The sequence below is a fragment of the Coregonus clupeaformis genome, chromosome 15 (assembly GCF_020615455.1).
Source record: "Coregonus clupeaformis isolate EN_2021a chromosome 15, ASM2061545v1, whole genome shotgun sequence".
NCBI lineage: Eukaryota > Metazoa > Chordata > Actinopteri > Salmoniformes > Salmonidae > Coregonus > Coregonus clupeaformis.
In genome coordinates, this window is record NC_059206.1 from 29,651,685 (window position 1) to 29,672,622 (window position 20,938).

Here is a 20,938-nt window from a genome sequence, read left to right on the forward strand (position 1 = left end):
TCTCGTAGCATGTTATCTGATCATGTCAGTGTATTTGTATTCACAACATTCTGCTTGTGCTAGGTGCACTGGTAATACACTTGTGTTACTGAGTATTCCTGCCAGCCAGCCAACCTCTTTTTATTTCATCCACACTGTCGGGTGAATGGCACTTTGCATATATTATCAGTTGAGAGTTGATTGGATATGAGTAGAATTAACCGTGCATGAATAGCTAGAGTGTTTTGAGTAGGGTGATAGTTTGCCCTTGAAGCTGATGATGATTAAGTGTCCTTTTAAATGGACACCAAAATGGATGTTCCTGTGACAATATTGTATAATGACTCAAATGGGGTGTGGTGCTACTGAAGCGAGAATGATCGATTCAGGCCTTGTCCATTACTGTATCTATTAGGTTCGTAAGAATTAAAATGACTTGATGAAGTTACTGTAAATGTTACTGGATGTCCGGGTCTCAGGTGACAGTCCAGTTGCCTAGGTTTTCCTTTGTGTTGAGCCAAGGACACTGCTAGTGTTTAAGGACTGGGCAGTAAACTTACGGTTTCAAGTTTTAATCCTTTGAACACATCCGGTAAAATATGTTATCAATACCACACCATTCAGTGTTGAAGTGTTAAACACAATCTTATATCCACTCTGCCAACATTTTCCACTAGCAGGATAGTAGCCTATATGTTCACTTGCAATTTGAACTAACAACTTGCTTGGCAAATGAGATGCGCTCATCCATCTGCTTTGTTTGAGATACAGAGCAGGAGAGGTACAAGAGCAGGACAGATACCAAGTCTAGCCAAGAGGTTAAACCTAGGTCTACTCCTGTCCTGATGAATGAAACCTTATCACACTGGACACCAGTGGAGCAGCCAATTTATACATTTATGACAGACTGCATCCCCCTTATCAGGCGAAGTGCTGTAGATGTCAACAAACAGATCAGTGAAATATCCCACAGTAATTGTGAGCTTTGCCATCAAGATTGGCTCTCTCTCTCTCCATAGATAACGCAGGAGTTGATTCCTGGCTGAGTGAGCAGAGCATATTGGAGGACAGTTTAATTGTTATTATTTAATGGGCTACTGACTGATAGCCAGTCGAAGCTCCTCATTTCTCAGGCCTGAGGTAAATCATGCACAGTTGTGAGAGTGTTTATCTCTCTGAGCTAAAGCATATGCATTGGTTCTGGGAGCTAACATGAGTTTTCATGTCTCAAGAAAGGGTTTTCACCAAACCAGCTCAGCCTCATATGCAATCCTGGCCTTTTTCATCAAGCAAGTAATTTGAAGTACAGTGGGGAAAAAAAGTATTTAGTCAGCCACCAATTGTGCAAGTTCTCCCACTTAAAAAGATGAGAGAGGCCTGTAATTTTCATCATAGGTACACGTCAACTATGACAGACAAAATTAGAAAAAATTTCTCCAGAAAATCACATTGTAGGATTTTTTATGAATTTATTTGCATATTATGGTGGAAAATAAGTATTTGGTCAATAACAAAAGTTTCTCAATACTTTGTTAAATACCCTTTGTTGGCAATGACACAGGTCAAACGTTTTCTGTAAGTCTTCACAAGGTTTTCACACACTGTTGCTGGTATTTTGGCCCATTCCTCCATGCAGATCTCCTCTAGAGCAGTGATGTTTTGGGGCTGTCGCTGGGCAACACGGACTTTCAACTCCCTCCAAAGATTTTCTATGGGGTTGAGATCTGGAGACTGGCTAGGCCACTCCAGGACCTTGGAAATGCTTCTTACGAAGCCACTCCTTCATTGCCCGGGCGGTGTGTTTGGGATCATTGTCATGCTGAAAGACCCAGCTACGTTTCATCTTCAATGCCCTTGCTGATGGAAGGAGGTTTTCACTCAAAATCTCACGATACATGGCCCCATTCATTCTTTCCTTTACACGGATCAGTCGTCCTGGTCCCTTTGCAGAAAAACAGCCCCAAAGCATGAGGTTTTCACCCCCATGCTTCACAGTAGGTATGGTGTTCTTTGGATGCAACTCAGCATTCTTTGTCCTCCAAACACGACGAGTTGAGTTTTTACCAAAAAGTTCTATTTTGGTTTCATCTGACCATATGACATTCTCCCAATCCTCTTCTGGATCATCCAAATGCACTCTAGCAAACTTCAGACGGGCCTGGACATGTACTGGCTTAAGCAGGGGGACACGTCTGGCACTGTAGGATTTGAGTCCCTGGCGGCGTAGTGTGTTACTGATGGAAGGCTTTGTTACTTTGGTCCCAGCTCTCTGCAGGTCATTCACTAGGTCCCCCTGTGTGGTTCTGGGATTTTTGCTCACCGTTCTTGTGATCATTTTGACCCCACGGGGTGAGATCTTGCGTGGAGCCCCAGATCGAGGGAGATTATCAGTGGTCTTGTATGTCTTCCATTTCCTAATAATTGCTCCCACAGTTGATTTCTTCAAACCAAGCTGCTTACCTATTGCAGATGCAGTCTTCCCAGCCTGGTGCAGGTCTACAATTTTGTTTCTGGTGTCCTTTGACAGCTCTTTGGTCTTGGCCATAGTGGAGTTTGGAGTGTGACTGTTTGAGGTTGTGGACAGGTGTCTTTTATACTGATAACAAGTTCAAACAGGTGCCATTAATACAGGTAACGAGTGGAGGACAGAGGAGCCTCTTAAAGAAGTTGTTACAGGTCTGTGAGAGCCAGAAATCTTGCTTGTTTGTAGGTGACCAAATACTTATTTTCCACCATAATTTGCAAATAAATTCATTAAAAATCCTACAATGTGATTTTCTGGAGAAAGAAAATCTCATTTTGTCTGTCATAGTTGACGTGTACCTATGATGAAAATTACAGGGCTCTCTCATCTTTTTAAGTGGGAGAACTTGCACAATTGGTGGCTGACTAAATACTTTTTTTCTCCACTGTATATCTCATGTAATTTTGTCCTGGTGCCTTCAGTCTTTGTTGCTGAAAAGATGAGTGTACCTGAAAGTGTTAATAGTTAATAATATCCTTTGTTATGACACTTGAAACTCTTATAAGAAATCATAAAAAACAAATATATTCCTTCATTTAAAATATACTATCATCGTTCCCTCATCTAAGTGTGACAAATATTAAATAAAAAATGTTTAGCCTATCTCTCATCTCGCGCCGATCAATGAGAGATTTCAGATATGTATGAAAAATGGTGGGGAATAATTATTAACAGGGATAGGATATCACAGTTCCTTTTGAACATGATGCCTTCATTCTTGTCAGTGGAAATATTAGACCCTGGAATCATCAGTGTTTTACTCCCAGTATTTACTCATCTTAACCAAAGAGATCCCTGACGGGCTGTCTGGGAGCGGAGCCATCAATCAGGTTATATTCGACATCCACACAGAAAGCCTTTGAGTCATTCTATATTTTTTTACGACATTAACTATGTGTGTGTTGGTATAACCACATTGCTTATACTGAGTAATTGTGGGTCTGACAGCTGAGTGAAAAAAGCCCCCCCAAAAAACACTCAAACCGAGATGTGTCCACACAATATGGTACCCCAGATAACTCCCGCAGATCGCTTTGATGTCATCAGTCTCGTCTGTACCCCCAAAATGTCCCGTTTTCAATCTTCCCCCACAAAAACTCTGGGTTCTTTTTTGTCATTGTTTGCTGATGAGATTAACTTTTAGTTGTGTTCTTTTCGTGTTTGACTGTGTTCATCTCAGTTTTTGACTGTGTTCATCTCAGTTTTTATGTGAAATACTTGACACATTGGTGCAGATTGAGACACAGAGGCTGTCATAGTGTAGTTAATGTATTTGGATTGACAACATGTCGCACTACCTTTGTCTCTCAAGAATCTAGTGTTCGAGATATCTCCTTGTGTATAATACATTATGTTGTGATCATAATGCATCATAAGACTTGTTATAAGCATGTACAATACCTATATAATGTCTAGTTGTTTAGATTTCTTGTCATGAAATCTAAACTGTTAATACTTTCTACCTCTGTTGTACAAGGTCATAAGAACTGGTTGTTGGGAAAGAACAAACCCTTGAGGCTGTGGCACTCATCTTGTTGTGATGTTGTCCCTTCACCCCAGTCATACAACCCCACTATCTGTGTTTAAGGAACTGGGCTTTCCCCACTTAGTATCCTGCAATTCAGAAGTTTACCAAGGCCATGAAAGTGCACTTTTGATCTTGAGATGAGCGAGAAAATCAAAGGGAATTATTAATAAAGCATCACAAAAAGGTATTTAAAGAGGCACTGCCTGCTTTGATGTCAAGTCTTGCAGTTGAAGAGGTTCCCGCCAGCGGTCATCCAGTGACATTGGGCACTGCGGAGCAGAGTAGTCAACCATCTGAAGTCATCCGTGTTACCATCAATTGTCAACCGCGTTACCATTCTCTATCTACTGTCATGTCCAGGCATGACTGGAGGGAGAATGGATTTTTTGATACAGCACTCAGATGTACTTTCATGAGATCGTTTTGCGGCACGGTTCTGACAGTTTCAGGAGGGAAGTCGTTGATAAAAGCTTTGTCTACTCAGTGCCTCGGGTCTCTCTGAAGTCTTCTGTCAATACCAACTAGCCTCATGCATCAGAGGATCCTCCTATACACTGCCTATGAGCAACCACTTCTTGTTTTTTGCAGTATTTACTAAGGAATGAGGACTAAGGTTAGTCAAACATGAACTCATCTGTTTTACTTTGACTAGAATTGGCATCTTTTAGCACCATTACTTTTACTGTATGACAGCTGTAAATGGCAACATGAACACAAATGACCATTTTTGTCTTCAAAACGCTTAGCTTTCTTGAGCTAGAAGCAGTTTTATGTTGAGAATAAAGTTATGACCATCAAATTCTTCAGAAGCTAGACTGAACGTGATACAGTGTAGTCCATGATAGAGAAAATAATAGTTCCTGTTAACCCTTTACACTCGTGGGAATTGGCGTTTATGGATAGGGCTAAATTGAAATGTTTCTTACAGAAGAAATATGAAAAGAATATGCATAAGCATGGTAGCAATTGAAAGGGAACAGTTTGGAGATTATGGGAAAATTATTACACCAAAGTTGAGGACACAACAGTTCACTGTACACAAGGCTGAATCCAAACATTACACAGATTTTGTGTTTTTTACATTTACTGTACTTTACGCCACATTTGTTGATAAGGACTCTAAAAATATTCTGGATACTTTCAGCAACATTATATGAATTTTCCTGGAAAGTGGGAGGTAGGTGCAACATAAGACAAACAAATGACCAGGGTCTGAGTGAGAGGACTAACTGGTGTCTTCAAGTGGCCACACACCTCTCCAAACTGTGCACAGTTCCTAAGTAATTTCAATTCCCTTTATGACTTAAAGAAGAGTCTTAAACTATAAGGTGCTTTTTTGAGCTCTCCTGTGACATTGAGGAACTAGAGCAAGCACACTTGTAGTTATTTTGTTTGGAACACAACCCGTGATCCCTGCCATCACACAATTTTTTTTATTTTTTACGCAATTCAAAAATGGCCCATTATAAATTGCAACATGTGTCAGGTGGGCATAATTTCAAAGCTTGTTCTATTGCCAACATGACTAGCTACAGTGCATTCGGAAAGTATTCAGATCCCTTGATTTTTTCCCCACATTTTGATAGGTTAAAACCTTATTCTAAAATTGATTAAATTGTTTTTTCCCCCCTCAATCTACACACAATACCCCATGATGACAAAGCAAAAACAGGTTTTTAGAATTGTCCCCCCCCCCCCCAAAAAACACTGAAATATCACATTTACATAAGTATTCAGACACAATATGCAGTACTTTGTTGAAGCACCTTTGGCAGCGATTACATCCTTGAGTCTTCTTGGGAATGACTTTAGAAGCTTGGCACACCTGTATTTGGGGAGTTTCTCCCATTTTTCTCTGCAGATCCTCTTAAGCTCTGTCAGGTTGGATGGGGAGCGTTGCTGCACAGCTATTTCCAGGTCTCTACAGAGATGTTAGATCGGGTTCAAGACCGGGCTCTGGCTGGGTCACTCAAAGACATTCAGAGACTTGTTCCGAAGCCACTCCTGCGTTGTCTTGGCTGTGTGCTTAGGGTCATTGTCCTGTTAGGTGAACCTTCGCCCCAGTCTGAGGTCCTGAGCGCTCTGGAGCAGATTTTCATCAAGGATCTCTATGTACTTTGCTCCGTTCATTTTTGCCTCGATCTTTACTAGTCTCCCAGTCCCTACTGCTGAAAAACATCCCCACAGCCTGATGCTGCCACCACCATGCTTCACCATAGGGATTGTGCCAGGTTTCCTACAGACGTGACGCTTGGCATTCAGGCCAGAGTTCAATCTTGGGTTTATCAGACCAGAGAATGTTGTTTCTCATGGTCTGAGAGTCCTTTAGGTGCCTTTTGGCAAACTCCAAGTGGGCTGTCATGTGCCTTTTACTGAGGAGTGGCTTCCGCCTGGCCACTCTACCATAAAGGCCTGATTGGTGGAGTGCTGCATAGATGGTTGTCCTTCTGGAAGGTTCTCCCATCTCTACAGAGGAACTCTGGAGCTCTGTCAGAGTGACCATCGGGTTCTTGGTCACCTCCCTGACCAAGGCCCTTCTCCCCCGATTGCTCAGTTTGGCCGGGCGGCCAGCTCTAGGAAGAGTCTTGGTGCTTCCAAACTTCTTCCATTTAAGAATGATGGAGGCCACTGTGTCCTTGGGGACCTTCAATACTGCAGAATTTTTTTTGTACCCTTCTCCAGATCTGTGCCTCGACACAATCCTGTCTCGGAGATCTACGGACAATTCCTTCGACCTCATGGCTTGTATTTTGCTCTGACATGCACTGTCAACTGTGGGACCTTACATAGACAGGTGTGTGCCTTTCTAAATCATGTCCAATCAAATGAATTTACCACAGGTGGACTCCAATCAAGTTGTAAGAACATCTCAAGGATGATCAATGGAAACAGGATCACCTGAGCTCAATTTCGAGTCTCATAGCAAAGGGTCTGAATACTTATGTAAATGTTTCTGTTTTTTATTTTTATAAATGGGCAAACATTTCTAAAAACCTATTTTCGTTTAGTCATTTATGGGGTATTGTGTGTAGATAGATGAGGATAAAAAAAAAAACTATTTTAGAATACGGCTGTAACATAACAGAATGTGGAAAAAGTCAAGGTGTCTGAATACTTTCCAAATGCACTGTAAATTATAAAATATGATCTTAGTGTTAGGCTTTCACATGGCAATTCAGAGAAACAGATTGTAGTTTTGGTGCCGATAGAAAGGAGTCATGAGTGCATTCAGCTGTGTGTTCCGCAACGAAGTTTCTTCACAATAGACAAACGAGCTCATTCTGTTCAGAACAACCCAGGGTGTGATGCCATGACATCTTGCAACTGTTCATCTAACATTGTGATCATAAACGTTGACCCTGTATATGACATGAGTTTTATGATATGGAAATGTGATGTGCACATTTGGACTCATGGGTGTTTGGCTTGCTTGTATGACATCAAAAGCTTCATTATAATCCTCAATATTTCAAAATACACAGTCCTCTTAATTTACATAATTTCCCCCATTTCGACAATAAACATTTTGAAAAAGTTGCCCAATTAGCGGGAGGGATGGGGCAGCTTCTTGTCGCGTGCGGTGCTCAAGTTCAGAACGGCTGTCAGTCAAAACCCATACAGAGCTGTGAAGCGCAGAGCAAGCAGACCAGACCAGGGTTTCGGGTTTGAGAAGTCAATGAGAGAATTTAAAAAACGATTCCTTTGTTGCACATTTTCTTGAAATCTAAAGGCACAATCTAGATTCAAGCCAAGGTCTTAAGTAACTGAACATGTTATTACTCCAACCTCATGAAAGTGACAAACTGATATGTCATTGTCGTCGAAAACAACTTTATATCGAAGGAGTTACTTTGATTGGCGGACCTGCACATGCGCAGTTCGGCGCGAGACGACCGTTAGACCTGATGACGTGTTACTGCACATGAGCTTAGCTAGCCAAAGTCGCCTACAAGTGTGAGCGGGGATTTCTATTGGAGGAACAGTATCTACATATCTTCATACTAAATCATCTTTGAGTACGTTTTGCAAGACGCTGGGGTATCGGGTTCCATATCCACAACTGTTGGAGGCTATATTAGTTCATACTAGTGCAAAAGTGCATACAATATTTACAAAAAGTCCAAAATCTAAGCTTTCTAGCAGTGTAAGGCATTACTAGGTACTGTTCATGGCCCTCTCATGAAAATGTTATATACGTCCATACACTTAACATCAACATCGAACAGGTTGGCTCGATGAGACACGGTGGCATGACTCTCTTCACAGCTTGTTTATTTTTAGTAAGCCAATTGGCACAAATATAACAGCTCCTCACTTGTGCTTTCTGAAGACTAAACACAAAACACTGTTTGTCAAGTAGATTCACTGTATGTATGTGATATTTTCTGCAGGTTATGCCTGTGGAAGGGTTTGCTTGACTGATACTGAATAAACACAATCTCTTATTGTAACACAACATCCAACATAACATATATGATTGTGGACTACAGGAAAAAAAAAAGAGGACTGAGCACGCCCCCATTCTCATCGACAGGGCTGTAGTGGAACAGGTTGAGAGCTTCAAGTTCCTTGGTGTCCACATCACCAACGAACTATCATGGTCCAAACATACCAAGACAGTCGTGAAGAGGGCACGACAAAGCCTATTCCCCCTCAGGAGACTGAAAAGATTTGGCATGGGTCCTCAGATCCTCAAAAAGTTCTACAGCTGCACCATCGAGAGCATCCTGACTGGTTGCATCACCGCCTGGTATGGCAACTGCTCGGCCTCCGACCGCAAGGCACTACAGAGGGTAGTGCGTACGGCCCAGCACATCACTGTGGCCAAGCTTCCTGCCATCCAGGACCTCTATACCAGGCGGTGTCAGAGGAAGGGCCTCAAAATTGTCAAATACTCCAGCCACCCTAGTCATAGACTATTCTCTCTGCTACCGCACGGCAAGTGGTACCGGAGCGCCAAGTCTAGGTCCAAAAGGCTTCTCAACAGCTTCTACCCCTAAGCCATAAGACTCCCGAACAGCTAATCATGGCTACACGGACTATTTGCACTGCCCCCCACCCCATCTTTTTACGCTGCTGCTACTCTGTTAATTATTTATGCATAGTCACTTTAACTCTACCCACATGTACATATTACTTCAACTACCTCAACTAGCCGGTGCCCCCGCACATTGACTCTGTACCGGTACCCCCCTGTACAGTGAGGGAAAAAAGTATTTGATCCCCTGCTGATTTTGTACGTTTGCCCACTGACAAAGAAATGATCAGTCTTTAATTTTACTGGTAGGTTTATTTGAACAGTGAGAGACAGAATAACAACAAAAAAATCCAGAAAAACGCATGTCAAAAATGTTATAAATTGATTTGCATTTTAATGAGGGAAATAAGTATTTGACCCACTCTCAATCAGAAAGATTTCTGGCTCCCCGGTGTCTTTTATACAGGTAACGAGCTTAGATTAGGAGCACTCTTAGAGTATAAAAGACACCTGTCCACAGAAGCAATCAATCAATCAGATTCCAAACTCTCCACCATGGCCAAGACCAAAGAGCTCTCCACCATGGCCAAGACCAAAGAGCTCTCCAAGGATGTCAGGGACAAGATTGTAGACCTACAGAAGGCTGGAATGGGCTACAAGACCATCGCCAAGCAGCTTGGTGAGAAGGTGACAACAGTTGGTGTGATTATTCGCAAATGGAAGAAACACAAAAGATCTGTCAATCTCCCTCGGCCTGGGGCTCCATGCAAGATCTCACCTCGTGGAGTTGCAATGATCATGAGAACGGTGAGGAATCAGCCCAGAACTACACGGGAGGATCTTGTCAATGATCTCAAGGCAGCTGGGGCCATAGTCACAAAGAAAACAATTGGTAACACACTACGCCGTGAAGGACCAAAATCCTGCAGCGCCCGCAAGGTCCCCCTGCTCAAGAAAGCACAAATACAGGGCCGTCTGAAGTTTGCCAATGAACATCTGAATGATTCAGAGGAGAACTGGGTGAAAGTGTTGTGGTCAGATGAGACCAAAATCGAGCTCTTTGGCATTCACTCAACTCGCCGTGTTTGAAGGAGGAGGAATGCTGCCTATGACCCCAAGAACACCATCCCCACCGTCAAACATGGAGGTGGAACCATTATGATTTGGGGGTGTTTTTCTGCTAAGGGGACAGGACAACTTCACCGCATCAAAGGGACGATGGACGGGGCCATGTACAGTCAAGTCTTGGGTGAGAACCTCCTTCCCTCAGCCAGGGCATTGAAAATGGGTCGTGGATGGGTATTCCAGCATGACAATGACCCAAAACACACGGCCAAGGCAACAAAGGAGTGGCTCAAGAAGAAGCACATTAAGGTCCTGGAGTGGCCTAACCAGTCTCCAGACCTTAATCCCATAGAAAATCTGTGGAGGGAGCTGAAGGTTCGAGTTGCCAAACGTCAGCCTCGAAACCTTAATGACTTGGAAAAGATCTGCAAAGAGGAGTGGAACAAAACCCCTCCTGAGATGTGTGCAAACCTGGTGGCCAACTACAAGAAACGTCTGACCTCTGATTGCCAACAAGGGTTTTGCCACCAAGTACTAAGTCATGTTTTGCAGAGGGGTCAAATACTTATTTCCCTAATTAAAATGCAAATCAATTTATAAAATTTTTGACATGTGTTTTTCTGAATTTTTTTGTTGTTATTCTGTCTCTCACTATTCAAATAAACCTAACATTAAAATGATATACTGATCATGTCTTTGTCAGTCGGCAAACGTACAAAATCAGCAGGGGATCAAATACTTTTTTCCCTCACTGTATATAGCTTCCCTACTGTTATTTTATTTTACTTCTGCTCTTTTTTTCTCAACACTTTTATTTTACTTTTTTATTAAAAAATAAATGCTTTGTTGGTTAAGGGCTGTAAGTAAGCATTTCACGGTAATGTCTACACCTGTTGTATTCGGCGCATGTAAAATTTGATTTGAACATCCTCTTTTGAAGTCTGTTTTTTCAGCGTGAGAGATGGAGGAAGCACGCGGAAAAACAACTGTGAACTGAAAAGAGCTCTCATGCATTGTCAACAGTCTCTTCAGCCTGCACAGCGTGATAGCTGCCTATTTGACCCTACCACGACCTACGAAGGAGCTGAGAAAGTCTGTAGAAAATGTCTTGGCAACAGCTTACTCTTGAATTTCTCATTCTATGATATTCTGTAGACATTGCTGGGAGGCATTGGAAATAATCATGGTTAATATTCATGATTATTCATCATGTAAATCTAGCAATGTGTTAATATCCTACATTTGTTAAATATTTCAGTCCAAATCGTTTTCAGTTAGTGATAGCCATTAGGAATGTAGCGGTGGATAAGAAATTGTGGCATTGTACATCTAGCTGCCATATTCCATTGTCATACCATCTAGAAATTATTAAAGGAGTTGCGATAAAACAGGATTTCCAATAAGGTTTTTGCTTTTACCTAGGCTACTCTTTGACCTTCAGCAAGCACCATTTATAGACTGACCATACCACCCTGCATCCCTCTGCTGGCTTGTCTCAACAGTTAAATAGGGTTGGATCTTGGTCAATCCTTGGATGGGAGACAAGGTGCAGCTTTAGGCTTTGGGTTATGACACATCTGGGTCCTTTTATTGTCGATATCTGCACCAGCCTTATCCTAGTCTTATCCCAGTCTCTTCAGTAGTCTCTCTCCCCAGACTCCCCACCCCCGCCTTGTCATTACTCTTTAGATGAGAGCGCGATAGAGGCACCGCATGACCCTAGTCTCTCTGACAGACCCCCCGCCACGAACCTAGACATCATAGGTCATCCAATCTGACCCCAGACACAACAGGAGCTTAGCCAATCACAGGGCAACACTGATGGACCGCATCACTCATGAGTCAATAATCCCCCCTCCTTTATGACATCAGTAGGAGGGATGGGAGAAGGGCAACTTCTGCATCATACTGTGCTCTCAAATTAGCTGTAGAAAAACCTAGCCCAATTAATAATAATAATATGCCATTTAGCAGACGCTTTTATCCAAAGCGACTTACAGTCATGCGTGCATACATTTTTTGTTTTTGTGTATGGGTGGTCCCGGGGATCGAACCCACTACCTTGGCATTACAAGCGCCGTGCTCTACCAGCTGAGCTACAGAGGACCACAATTAACTTTCAACAATGTTGGATGACAGGAATGCTGAAAAAATAAAATGATAAAAATTCAGTCAGTCAGTGAACTGCAGTCCAATATCACAACAAATTATATTAAGTGAGCGTCACAGTAAACCACTTGGATAGTGGATGTTTTTAATGCATCTTTCGTCCCTTTCGAGACATGCTTAACATTGATGGTTCACTCTTCATTCTGTTCAATGTCTAGGAGTTAAATATCATGTTTTGGATCAAGTTTTTCTTCCCTTTGGAGAATATTGATATTTTTCTTACTCAGTCAAGCTCAACTTTGAGGGTCCACTTTGAATGACTGTTTTGTCTAGGACTTCTGGGTGGTATTATGATATCACCCATATTACTATTGTTATGGATCAAGTTTTTCTGTTTGTGTAATATAGGCAGTCTTTCTTACCCATTCATGCTTAACTTTGAGGGTTCACTCATCACACATTGTCTAGTAGGTTTTGGATCAAGTGTAACTTTCCTTTGGGGAATATTGATAGTTTTCCATTCTCATTCATCCGTAACATTAAGGGTTCACTTTGAATGTTTCTCACAGTTTCCGTCTAGCAGTTTCCGATCAAGTATGTCTTCCCTATGGAGAATATTGACGGTTTGTTTGTACTCATTCATGCTTAACTTTGAGGGTTCTCTTTGAATGTTGCCTGCTGCTGTTGCCTAGTATCAGATGAAGTTTTTGTTCCCTATGGAGAATATTGATCGTTTTTCTTAGCGTGGAAGCTTCAGTCTGACTGCTATTCAGTGTGGTTGACTGGGAGTTCTGTTATGAGTACCATGTCGCACCCCGCAGTGGTTCCATGCACGCTGTGTCTTCACACCATATGGTGTAGACTAGCCTGCATGCTTTCAGAAATAGCACCACTTGCACTGTTTGAGTTTTGCATACTCCGTCTCACAGTATCAGTTGTGACTGAGTAGAATAAACATGACGTGAGTCTTCAGTTTATTTCTTGAAAGTGTATTTTCACAAACATAACGTTTTTTTTTTTCAATGGGTTGTATAGGGTTTCTCACACAAGTGTTTGTCAGTGAACCAACTTCTGTAAGGGATATAGTCAGTATTTTGTCTCACAGATACGTTTTTATTTTAAAGTGTAAATTCACAGTAGGCCTATGTCTACAAGTATATATTTTGAATCTTAAGGGTAATGTCCACAGATTTTTACCAGTATTTGTCATAGCAGTGTGTGCCAGTGGACCAGCTAGACCAGACAGTAGACACCCACTGTGATTTGCTATGCTGTAATTGGTTAGAATTCACATTAGCGCTAACTCATTCCCTTCTTGTAATTAGTGATGTGAACCGCGGTCATGTTAGACAATGAAATGGTGTCCTGGGTGCACAGGAGCCAGCACGGGGGGGCAGACATTCAGCTCTAATTGATGGCAATGGGGAGAGGGGCTTAGTTAATTTTCTGCTGACTAGAAGAACCTTTAAACACATCACTCTTTAAACACTCTCACACTGCTGTCTCATCTCTGACAACGGGACCTCACTTACTGTCTGTATTTCTTCAACCTTAGTTATAGGTATTCTTGAGTATGATTGGAATGAAACGAGTTACAAATGAAATTGTGTGGGTTTTAGTCCTGTAATTGCCTTGTGGGGTAGTTAGGGCTGAGAGATATGGCCTAAAAATCATATCTGGATTTCTTTCCAAACTTATGGGCTATTCACAAAATCTCTTTAAAAAAAAAACAATGTTTTCTCTAAATAAGCATTGTTGTACAATTTAAAGGTCAAATACACTCCAGAAATAATCAAATGAATTCAGGGCTTGTGAAGTTATACCTATGATAAGCCTTCCACAACCATAAGACCCACATGCTAGTGATTAGCCAGCTAATTCTTATATAAGGAATTGGCAACCTGTTCTCATTCTGAGAAATAAGGTAGGCCACTTTATTTCAACATCTGAACAAAGTGGACAGGCTAGCATGCTTTTCAAATAGTTGTAGACAGACAGAAGCGTGTGTTCATAACATTTCAACTGTTCAACCTTGTCAGCTAGCAAATAGATCCAAGTTGGCTAAACTTGAAATATTTAAATTTTGATCTATTTGCTATCTGACAAGGTTGAACGGTTGAATTGTTATGAACACACCCTTCTGTCTGTCTCGAACTGTTTGAAAAGCATGTTAGCCTGTCCACTTTGTTCAGATGTTGAAATCAAGTGGCCTACCTTATTTCTAAGAATGAGAACAAATTGCTAGTTCCTTATGTAATTGTGTTTTATGCTTATTAAACATTTATAAAAGACTAGACAGCTAGTATAACGGTCTTTGGCTAAGATGCTGCTAGCAGTACGTAGGTACCTCAATGCTGCGCATGACAAATTGAGCATTCATTTTCCAGAATCAATGTTCATTGATACTCTCGTTTTAGTAGTGTCTGCTCTGTGCCCAATTTGAGTAGTTGAGACAAATGGGCATCGTTAGAAAAATAACTTCTCCATTACAGTAAAATAATGTCTCAATGCGTTTTGGTGTCCATATGACTGATTCTGTTGGACCAAACCTCAAATGCTAATAGTGAGTTGAAACCGCTGGTCAGAGAGGAAGATGTGATCTTTCAACTTTGTTGGTGTCAGAGGCAGGGGGAGGGGCTTGGTGTGTGTGTGTGTAAACCATAGAGGAAGAGGCGAAGCGAGAGGTTTCACTCTCGATAAAATATGTCAAAAATAAGGCCAATGCATTTCTATGGGCTTATTTTGGACCTAAGCTAGTCGCTTGCCTTCCCGCCTTTGGCACAACGACTCTAATTGTTAGGGTGGAGACGTGCATCTCGTCATTATATACAGATCTCTGGTGTACAGTGCGTTCGGAAAGTATTCAGACCCCTTCACTTTTTCCACATTTTGTTACGTTACAGCCTTATTCTAAAATTGAAAATAATTGTTTTTTTTCTCCTCATCAATCTACACACAATACCCCATAATGACAAAGCAAAAACAGGTTTTTAGGAACTTTTGCAAATGTATAAAAAATTATAAACTGAAATATCACATTTTACATAAGTATTCAGACCCTTTACTCAGTACTTTGTTGAAGCACCTTTGGCACTAGTCTCCCAGTCCCTGCCGCTGAAAAACATCCCCAAAGCATGATGCTGCCACCACCATGCTTCAACATAGGGATGGTATTGCCCAGGTGATGAGCGGTGCCTGGTTTCCTCCAGATGTAACGCTTGGCATTCAGGCCAAAGAGTTCAATCTTGGTTTCATCAGACCAGAGAATCTTGTTTCTCATTGTCTTGAGAGCCCTTTAGGTGCCTTTTGGCAAACTCCAAGTGGGCTGTCATGTGCCTTTTTTTACTGAGGAGTGGATTCAGTCTGGCCACTCTACCATAAAGACCTGATTGGTGGAGTGCTGCATAGATGGTTGTCCTTCTGGAAGATTCTCCCATCTCCACAGAGGAAATCTGGAGCTCTGTCAGAGTGACCATCGGGTTCTTGGTCACCTCCCTGACCAATGCCCTTCTCCCCTGATTGCTCAGTTTGACTGGGCGGCCAGCTCTAGGAAGAGTCTTGGTGGTTCCAAACTTCTTCCATTTAAGAATGATGGAGGCCACTGTGTTCTTGGGGACCTTCAATGCTGCAGACATTTTTTTGTACCCTTCCCCAGATCTGTGCCTTGACACAATCCTGTCTCGGAGCTCTACGGACAATTCCTTCGACCTCATGGCTTGGTTTTTGCTCTGACATGCACTTACAACTGTGAGACTTTATATAGACAGGTGTTTGCCTTTTCAAATCATGTCCAATCAATTGAATTTACCATAGTTGGAATATCGTGCAAAAACATGCATTCTAATTAATTTGATGTATCGCCCAGCCGTAGTCGTAGTTGCTCCACGGATACTGAAAGCAATTGAATGAAAATGCCAAATGAGTCGACACCACATACTGTAAGTGCACTTGAGATTAGTTAAAAAGTTCAAACATCCTTTATGAACAGTTGAAGTCGGAAGTTTACCAAGCGTACTTCCAAAGTTGTGGCAAAATGGCTTAAGGACAACAAAGTCAAGGTATTGGAGTGGCCATCACAAAGCCCTGACCTCAAGCCTATATAATTTTTTTGGGCAGAACCGAAAATGCGTGTGCGAGCAAGGAGGCCTACAAACCTGACTGTTACACCAGCTCTGTCAGGACGAATGGGCCAAAATTCACCCAACTTATTGTGGGAAGCTTGTGGAAGGCTACCTGAAACGTTTGACAAAGTTCAACAATTTAAAGGCAATGCTACCAAATACTAATTGTGTATGTAAACTTTTGACCCACTGGGAATGTGATGAAAGAAATAAAAGCTGAAAAAAATAATTCTCTCTGCTATTATTCTGACATTTCACATTCTTAAAACTGAAAAACTGAGTTTAAATGTATTTGGCTAAGGTGTATGTAAACTTCCAACTTCAACTGTATGTACACATCAGTGCCGTTCCACAGTCCCAATTCAAATATATTCTGTTCACTTGCTCTGTGTAGCTACAAATCAAATTGTATTGGTCAAATACACATGTTTAGCAGATGTTATTGCGGGTGTAGCGAAATGCTTGTGTTTCTAGCTCCAACAGTGCAGTAATATCTAAGCTGGTTTAGTCAGTAAACACATTCACCTCATCAGTCCCGATCCAGCTATTGACTATATCACGAAATGACAGCACATCTTCACTATAAATGCTCCCCTCTGCTGGTATATTAATAATATTGCATTTCCCCCAAGTGCACACTGCAGAGCTTGGTGTGCATTTTTGGGAAACCTCTCTTATTAACTTTTTTATTGCGTTTTCAACACATTGAGAGGCCTGCTTTTAAAGGTGCAGTATTCAAACTGTGCATAATGATGAACACACTACTTTTTTGATATAAACAGATTTGAATATTTAAAGGAAATAGTGGCACTTTGTCCAATATATGGTATGATTTCTGTGGATTCAACATTGCCTGTAAACACATTGAGATCCATCTCAGTTGATGAATGAAAACAATCAGGATAAATATTTACGCAAATGCTTATTATACATTTTTCACATTAAACGACGGGTACAGTAAATACAAAGCTGTCACGGATCAAAGTGCCTAATCCGCTCCCGTGAGCAATCAATGAAAGTATTGTTGTTGTTTTCCCCCATTGCAAGGGACTGCTACAGTACAGTACCAACCCCAGCTGGAGCTTACTGTAGCTTGTGGAATTGTTTTCCTGAGAAAAAGCTTTATCGTCTATGCTTGTAATGGTCAAGCAATTAGAAATGTTTCCTCTTCTGAGGCACAGTAATTCTGTGATTTGCATATGGCCTCTGACCAGAGTGTGACTTGGTTCATTATTAATTGTGTGAACCAGTGCTTTTTATCTCGAGGGACTCAGAAACTGGGTCAGTGTCTGGAACCAAGAAAGTGAAGTCATGCTTTGGGAGTGGGTGAATGGACACTCAGACAGGGTGGTGTGGGTGCAGGTCATCGCTTTTATTTAATTGACAATGACAAATAATGCACATCCATTTAAGTGGCAGAGGTAGCTATGAAGCTAATAAAATAAATGATCCATTGTCCCAGGGCAAGCTAGTCAGAACTGTCTGATGAATATCAATATATGGCTTTCATGTCAATATATTACCTTTATGTAGGTGTGTCAATACAAAATCATCCATTTAACGTTTTAAAGTGTTTTCTAAAGGTTTTATGTCATGCTGTTTAACAAAGATTCTGTGTCTGTGTCAACATTTACATGTATTTTGTCCTAATCTTTTTTATTTATTTTGTTCATTTACAGAAGGAGCTGAGTCTTCCAAGGAGAGGAAGTTTGTAAGTGAATCTGGTTCTTATATTAAACATACAGTATTCAGGCAGAGTACCAAACCCTGTGTAAATAATGGGCATTTTGTGTCTCTACAGATGTGTTTGTGTAGCTCTTGCAACAAGTAGTTGTGTAGGTGTGTTATCCATAGAAAGGAATCATATTCTTTCAACCATGGCTGACGGGTCAAGGAGTGCATGTTGCCATCCATAGTTAAATTTTTCATTCTCATGCACCTATTTTCTGATACTCTGAAGAAAAAAAAAATATGTTTAATTTAAATAAGAGTAAATTAATTTAAATGAAGTCTCAATTTTTGAATTTCAATAGCTGACTAAGCCATCCTCATCGGGCCCTTGAGAACTAAATTGCATTTTTAGGTACAATATTTGTGACCTAACCAACCAGTGCAAAATTGGTTTCAGTACTGGTGTCTGTGATATCGACCCTGCCCTCCATTGTCCTTGGTGAACTGATCCTAATAAAATAATAAACATGCTTCTCACTGACACCTAGACCCTTTCATTGTTGAAAAATCTGAATGGGATGAAATGACTGAAGTTACCTCCACTATAGGATTATATACAATATAGTGTAGTTTTATAGACACTAGGGTTTATAGACACTAGGGTTTATAGACACTAAGGGTTTATAGACACTAAGGGTTATGGTGTCTGTTGGAGGTGACGCATGTACCTTGGATGGCACATGTTTAAATAATTACTGAAAATATTGTGACCTTATGGTAGAGAGGCAGGTCGCCAGCCTTAACTACCCGATATATGGAGTAGGATGAACCTTCCCCTTAGTGTTTCCTCCTAATGGTTACGGTAAGGAGTCAAGCAGGATAAGCTGTTTCTAGGTCTGTGCCTGAGGGCAACTTCTACCTGGAGATTGTCCCTGAAAGGGATCCAGATTTGATTAAGTCAGGTGCTATGTCTGCCTGCTGCAGGCTAGGGCAAAGAAACAGCAGGAGCACTATAGGATTACAGGTGAATGGTGTTGACTGTATTTGCAACAACAGGACCTGATCTGGTTATGAATGCATATAAATCCTCAATATAAAGTGAGATTTGAAAACACGAAAGGCATCACCCAGCTATTTGTTTCATTTATGAATATCACAGTCCAACAGGTTTGGTCCTAATCAGCTAAAGGCATCAATGTCCTGTGTATTTCATGCCTATTCTGATGGGCCTGTGTGGCAGTCTGAAAGGTTTCAGTGTGACATGCATTATGATGGGGGAACGATTTGACTGTGACACCATGCTACTCTACTTGCCAGCGCAGCAGAGCAGAGCCACAAGGAGATGATCCGCCAATAGGTGGCAGGGGATCACCTTTGAAGGTGCACGCAGTGTTTTTGGACCGAAGGGGCCTCTATTGCCTCTGGTATCCATGGTGATAGCATTGTGACATCATAGGGTTCACGTATTGGCCTCTTTTTTTCCCCTTAATATTGCGTTGAAGAATATCAGTGTTGTCCCATTTATGGAACATATGGCATTTGTTGGGAGATAAAATGTAGGTTACTGAACAAGATGGTCTACCTTTAATCAATGCTTTAGTTGAACCCTTGACTAAAATGTCTTATCTATTCCTGCCTGACTTTGAGAAAGACTTGAAAATGTCAAGTGTTGATGCTCTCAAACAAAGCTAGGATTCAATCTCAAGCTTTTACCATGGAAAGTGAGGAAGGGCGGTTCAAGACAATTTCACAACACTTCCTTGCTGTGGTGGTTTAGATTTATAGGGTTGATTCCTAACAGAGACGTCAATGTATCACTTAGACGAAAGTCTGACTTACAGTGCATTCTGAAAGTATTCAGACTTTTTCCAAATGTTGTTACGTTACAGCCTTATTCTAAAATGGATTAAATAAATAATACATCCTCATCAATCTATACACAATACCCCATAATGACAAAGCGACAAAGTTTGTAAATGTATAAAAATAAAAAACAGATTTACGTAAGTATTCAGACCCTTTGCTATGAGAATCAAAATTGAGCCCAGGTGCATCCTGTTTCCATTGATCATCCTTGAGATGTTTCTACAATTTGATTGGAGTCTACCTGTGGGAAATTCTATTGATTGGACAAGATTTGGAAAGGCACACACCTGTCTATATAAGGTCCCACAATTGGCAGTGCATGTCAGAGCAAAAACCAAACCATGAGGCCGAAGGACTTGTCCATAGAGCTCGGAGACAGGATTATGTCGAGGCACAGATCTGGGGAAGCCTACCAAAAAATTTCTGCAGCATTGAAGGTCCCCAAGAACACAGTGGCCTCCATCATTCTTAAATGGAAGACGTTTGGAACCACCAATACTTTTCCTAGAGCTGGCCGCCCGGCCAAACTGAGCAATCGGGGGAGAAGGGCCTTTGTCAGGGAGGTGACCAAGAACCCGATGGTCACTCTGACAGAGCTCCAGAGTTCCTTTGTGGCGATGGTTGTCCTTCTGGAAGGTTCTTCCATCTCTGCAGCACTCCACCAATCAGGACATTATGGTAGAGTGGGCAGACGGGAGCCACTCCTCAGTAAAAGGCACATGACAGCCCGCTTGGAGTTTGCCAAAAGGCACCTAAAGGACTCTCAGACCATGAGAAACATTCTCTGGTCTGATGAAATCAAGATTGAACTCTTTGGCCTAAATGCCAAGCATCACGTCTAGGTTCACCTTCCAACAGGACAACGACCCTAAACACACAGACAAGACAACGCAGGAGTGGCTTCGGGACAAGTCTCTCAATGTCCTTGAGTGGCCCAGCTAGAGCCCGGACTTGAACCCGATCTAACGTCTCTGGAGAGACCTGAAAATAGCTGTGCAGCGACACTCCCCATCCAACCTGACAGAGCTTGAGAGGATCTGCAGAGAAGAATGGGAGAAACTCCCCAAATACAGGTGTGCCAAGCTTGTAGCGTCATA

At 41.6% G+C, this 20,938-nt stretch overlaps 1 protein-coding gene across 2 annotated transcripts in view; it reads left to right on the top strand.

Moving 5' to 3' along the window:
• The window catches only part of LOC121582618 (microtubule-associated serine/threonine-protein kinase 3-like), a 167,542-nt gene that overhangs the window by 67,142 nt on the left and 79,462 nt on the right, over window positions 1-20,938 (top strand). For both annotated transcript variants that reach the window (XM_045225097.1, XM_045225100.1), the window contains one exon: window positions 17,984-18,015. In XM_045225097.1, the coding sequence (XP_045081032.1) occupies window positions 17,984-18,015 (32 nt within the window). The remainder of the gene's footprint in view (window positions 1-17,983; window positions 18,016-20,938) is intronic.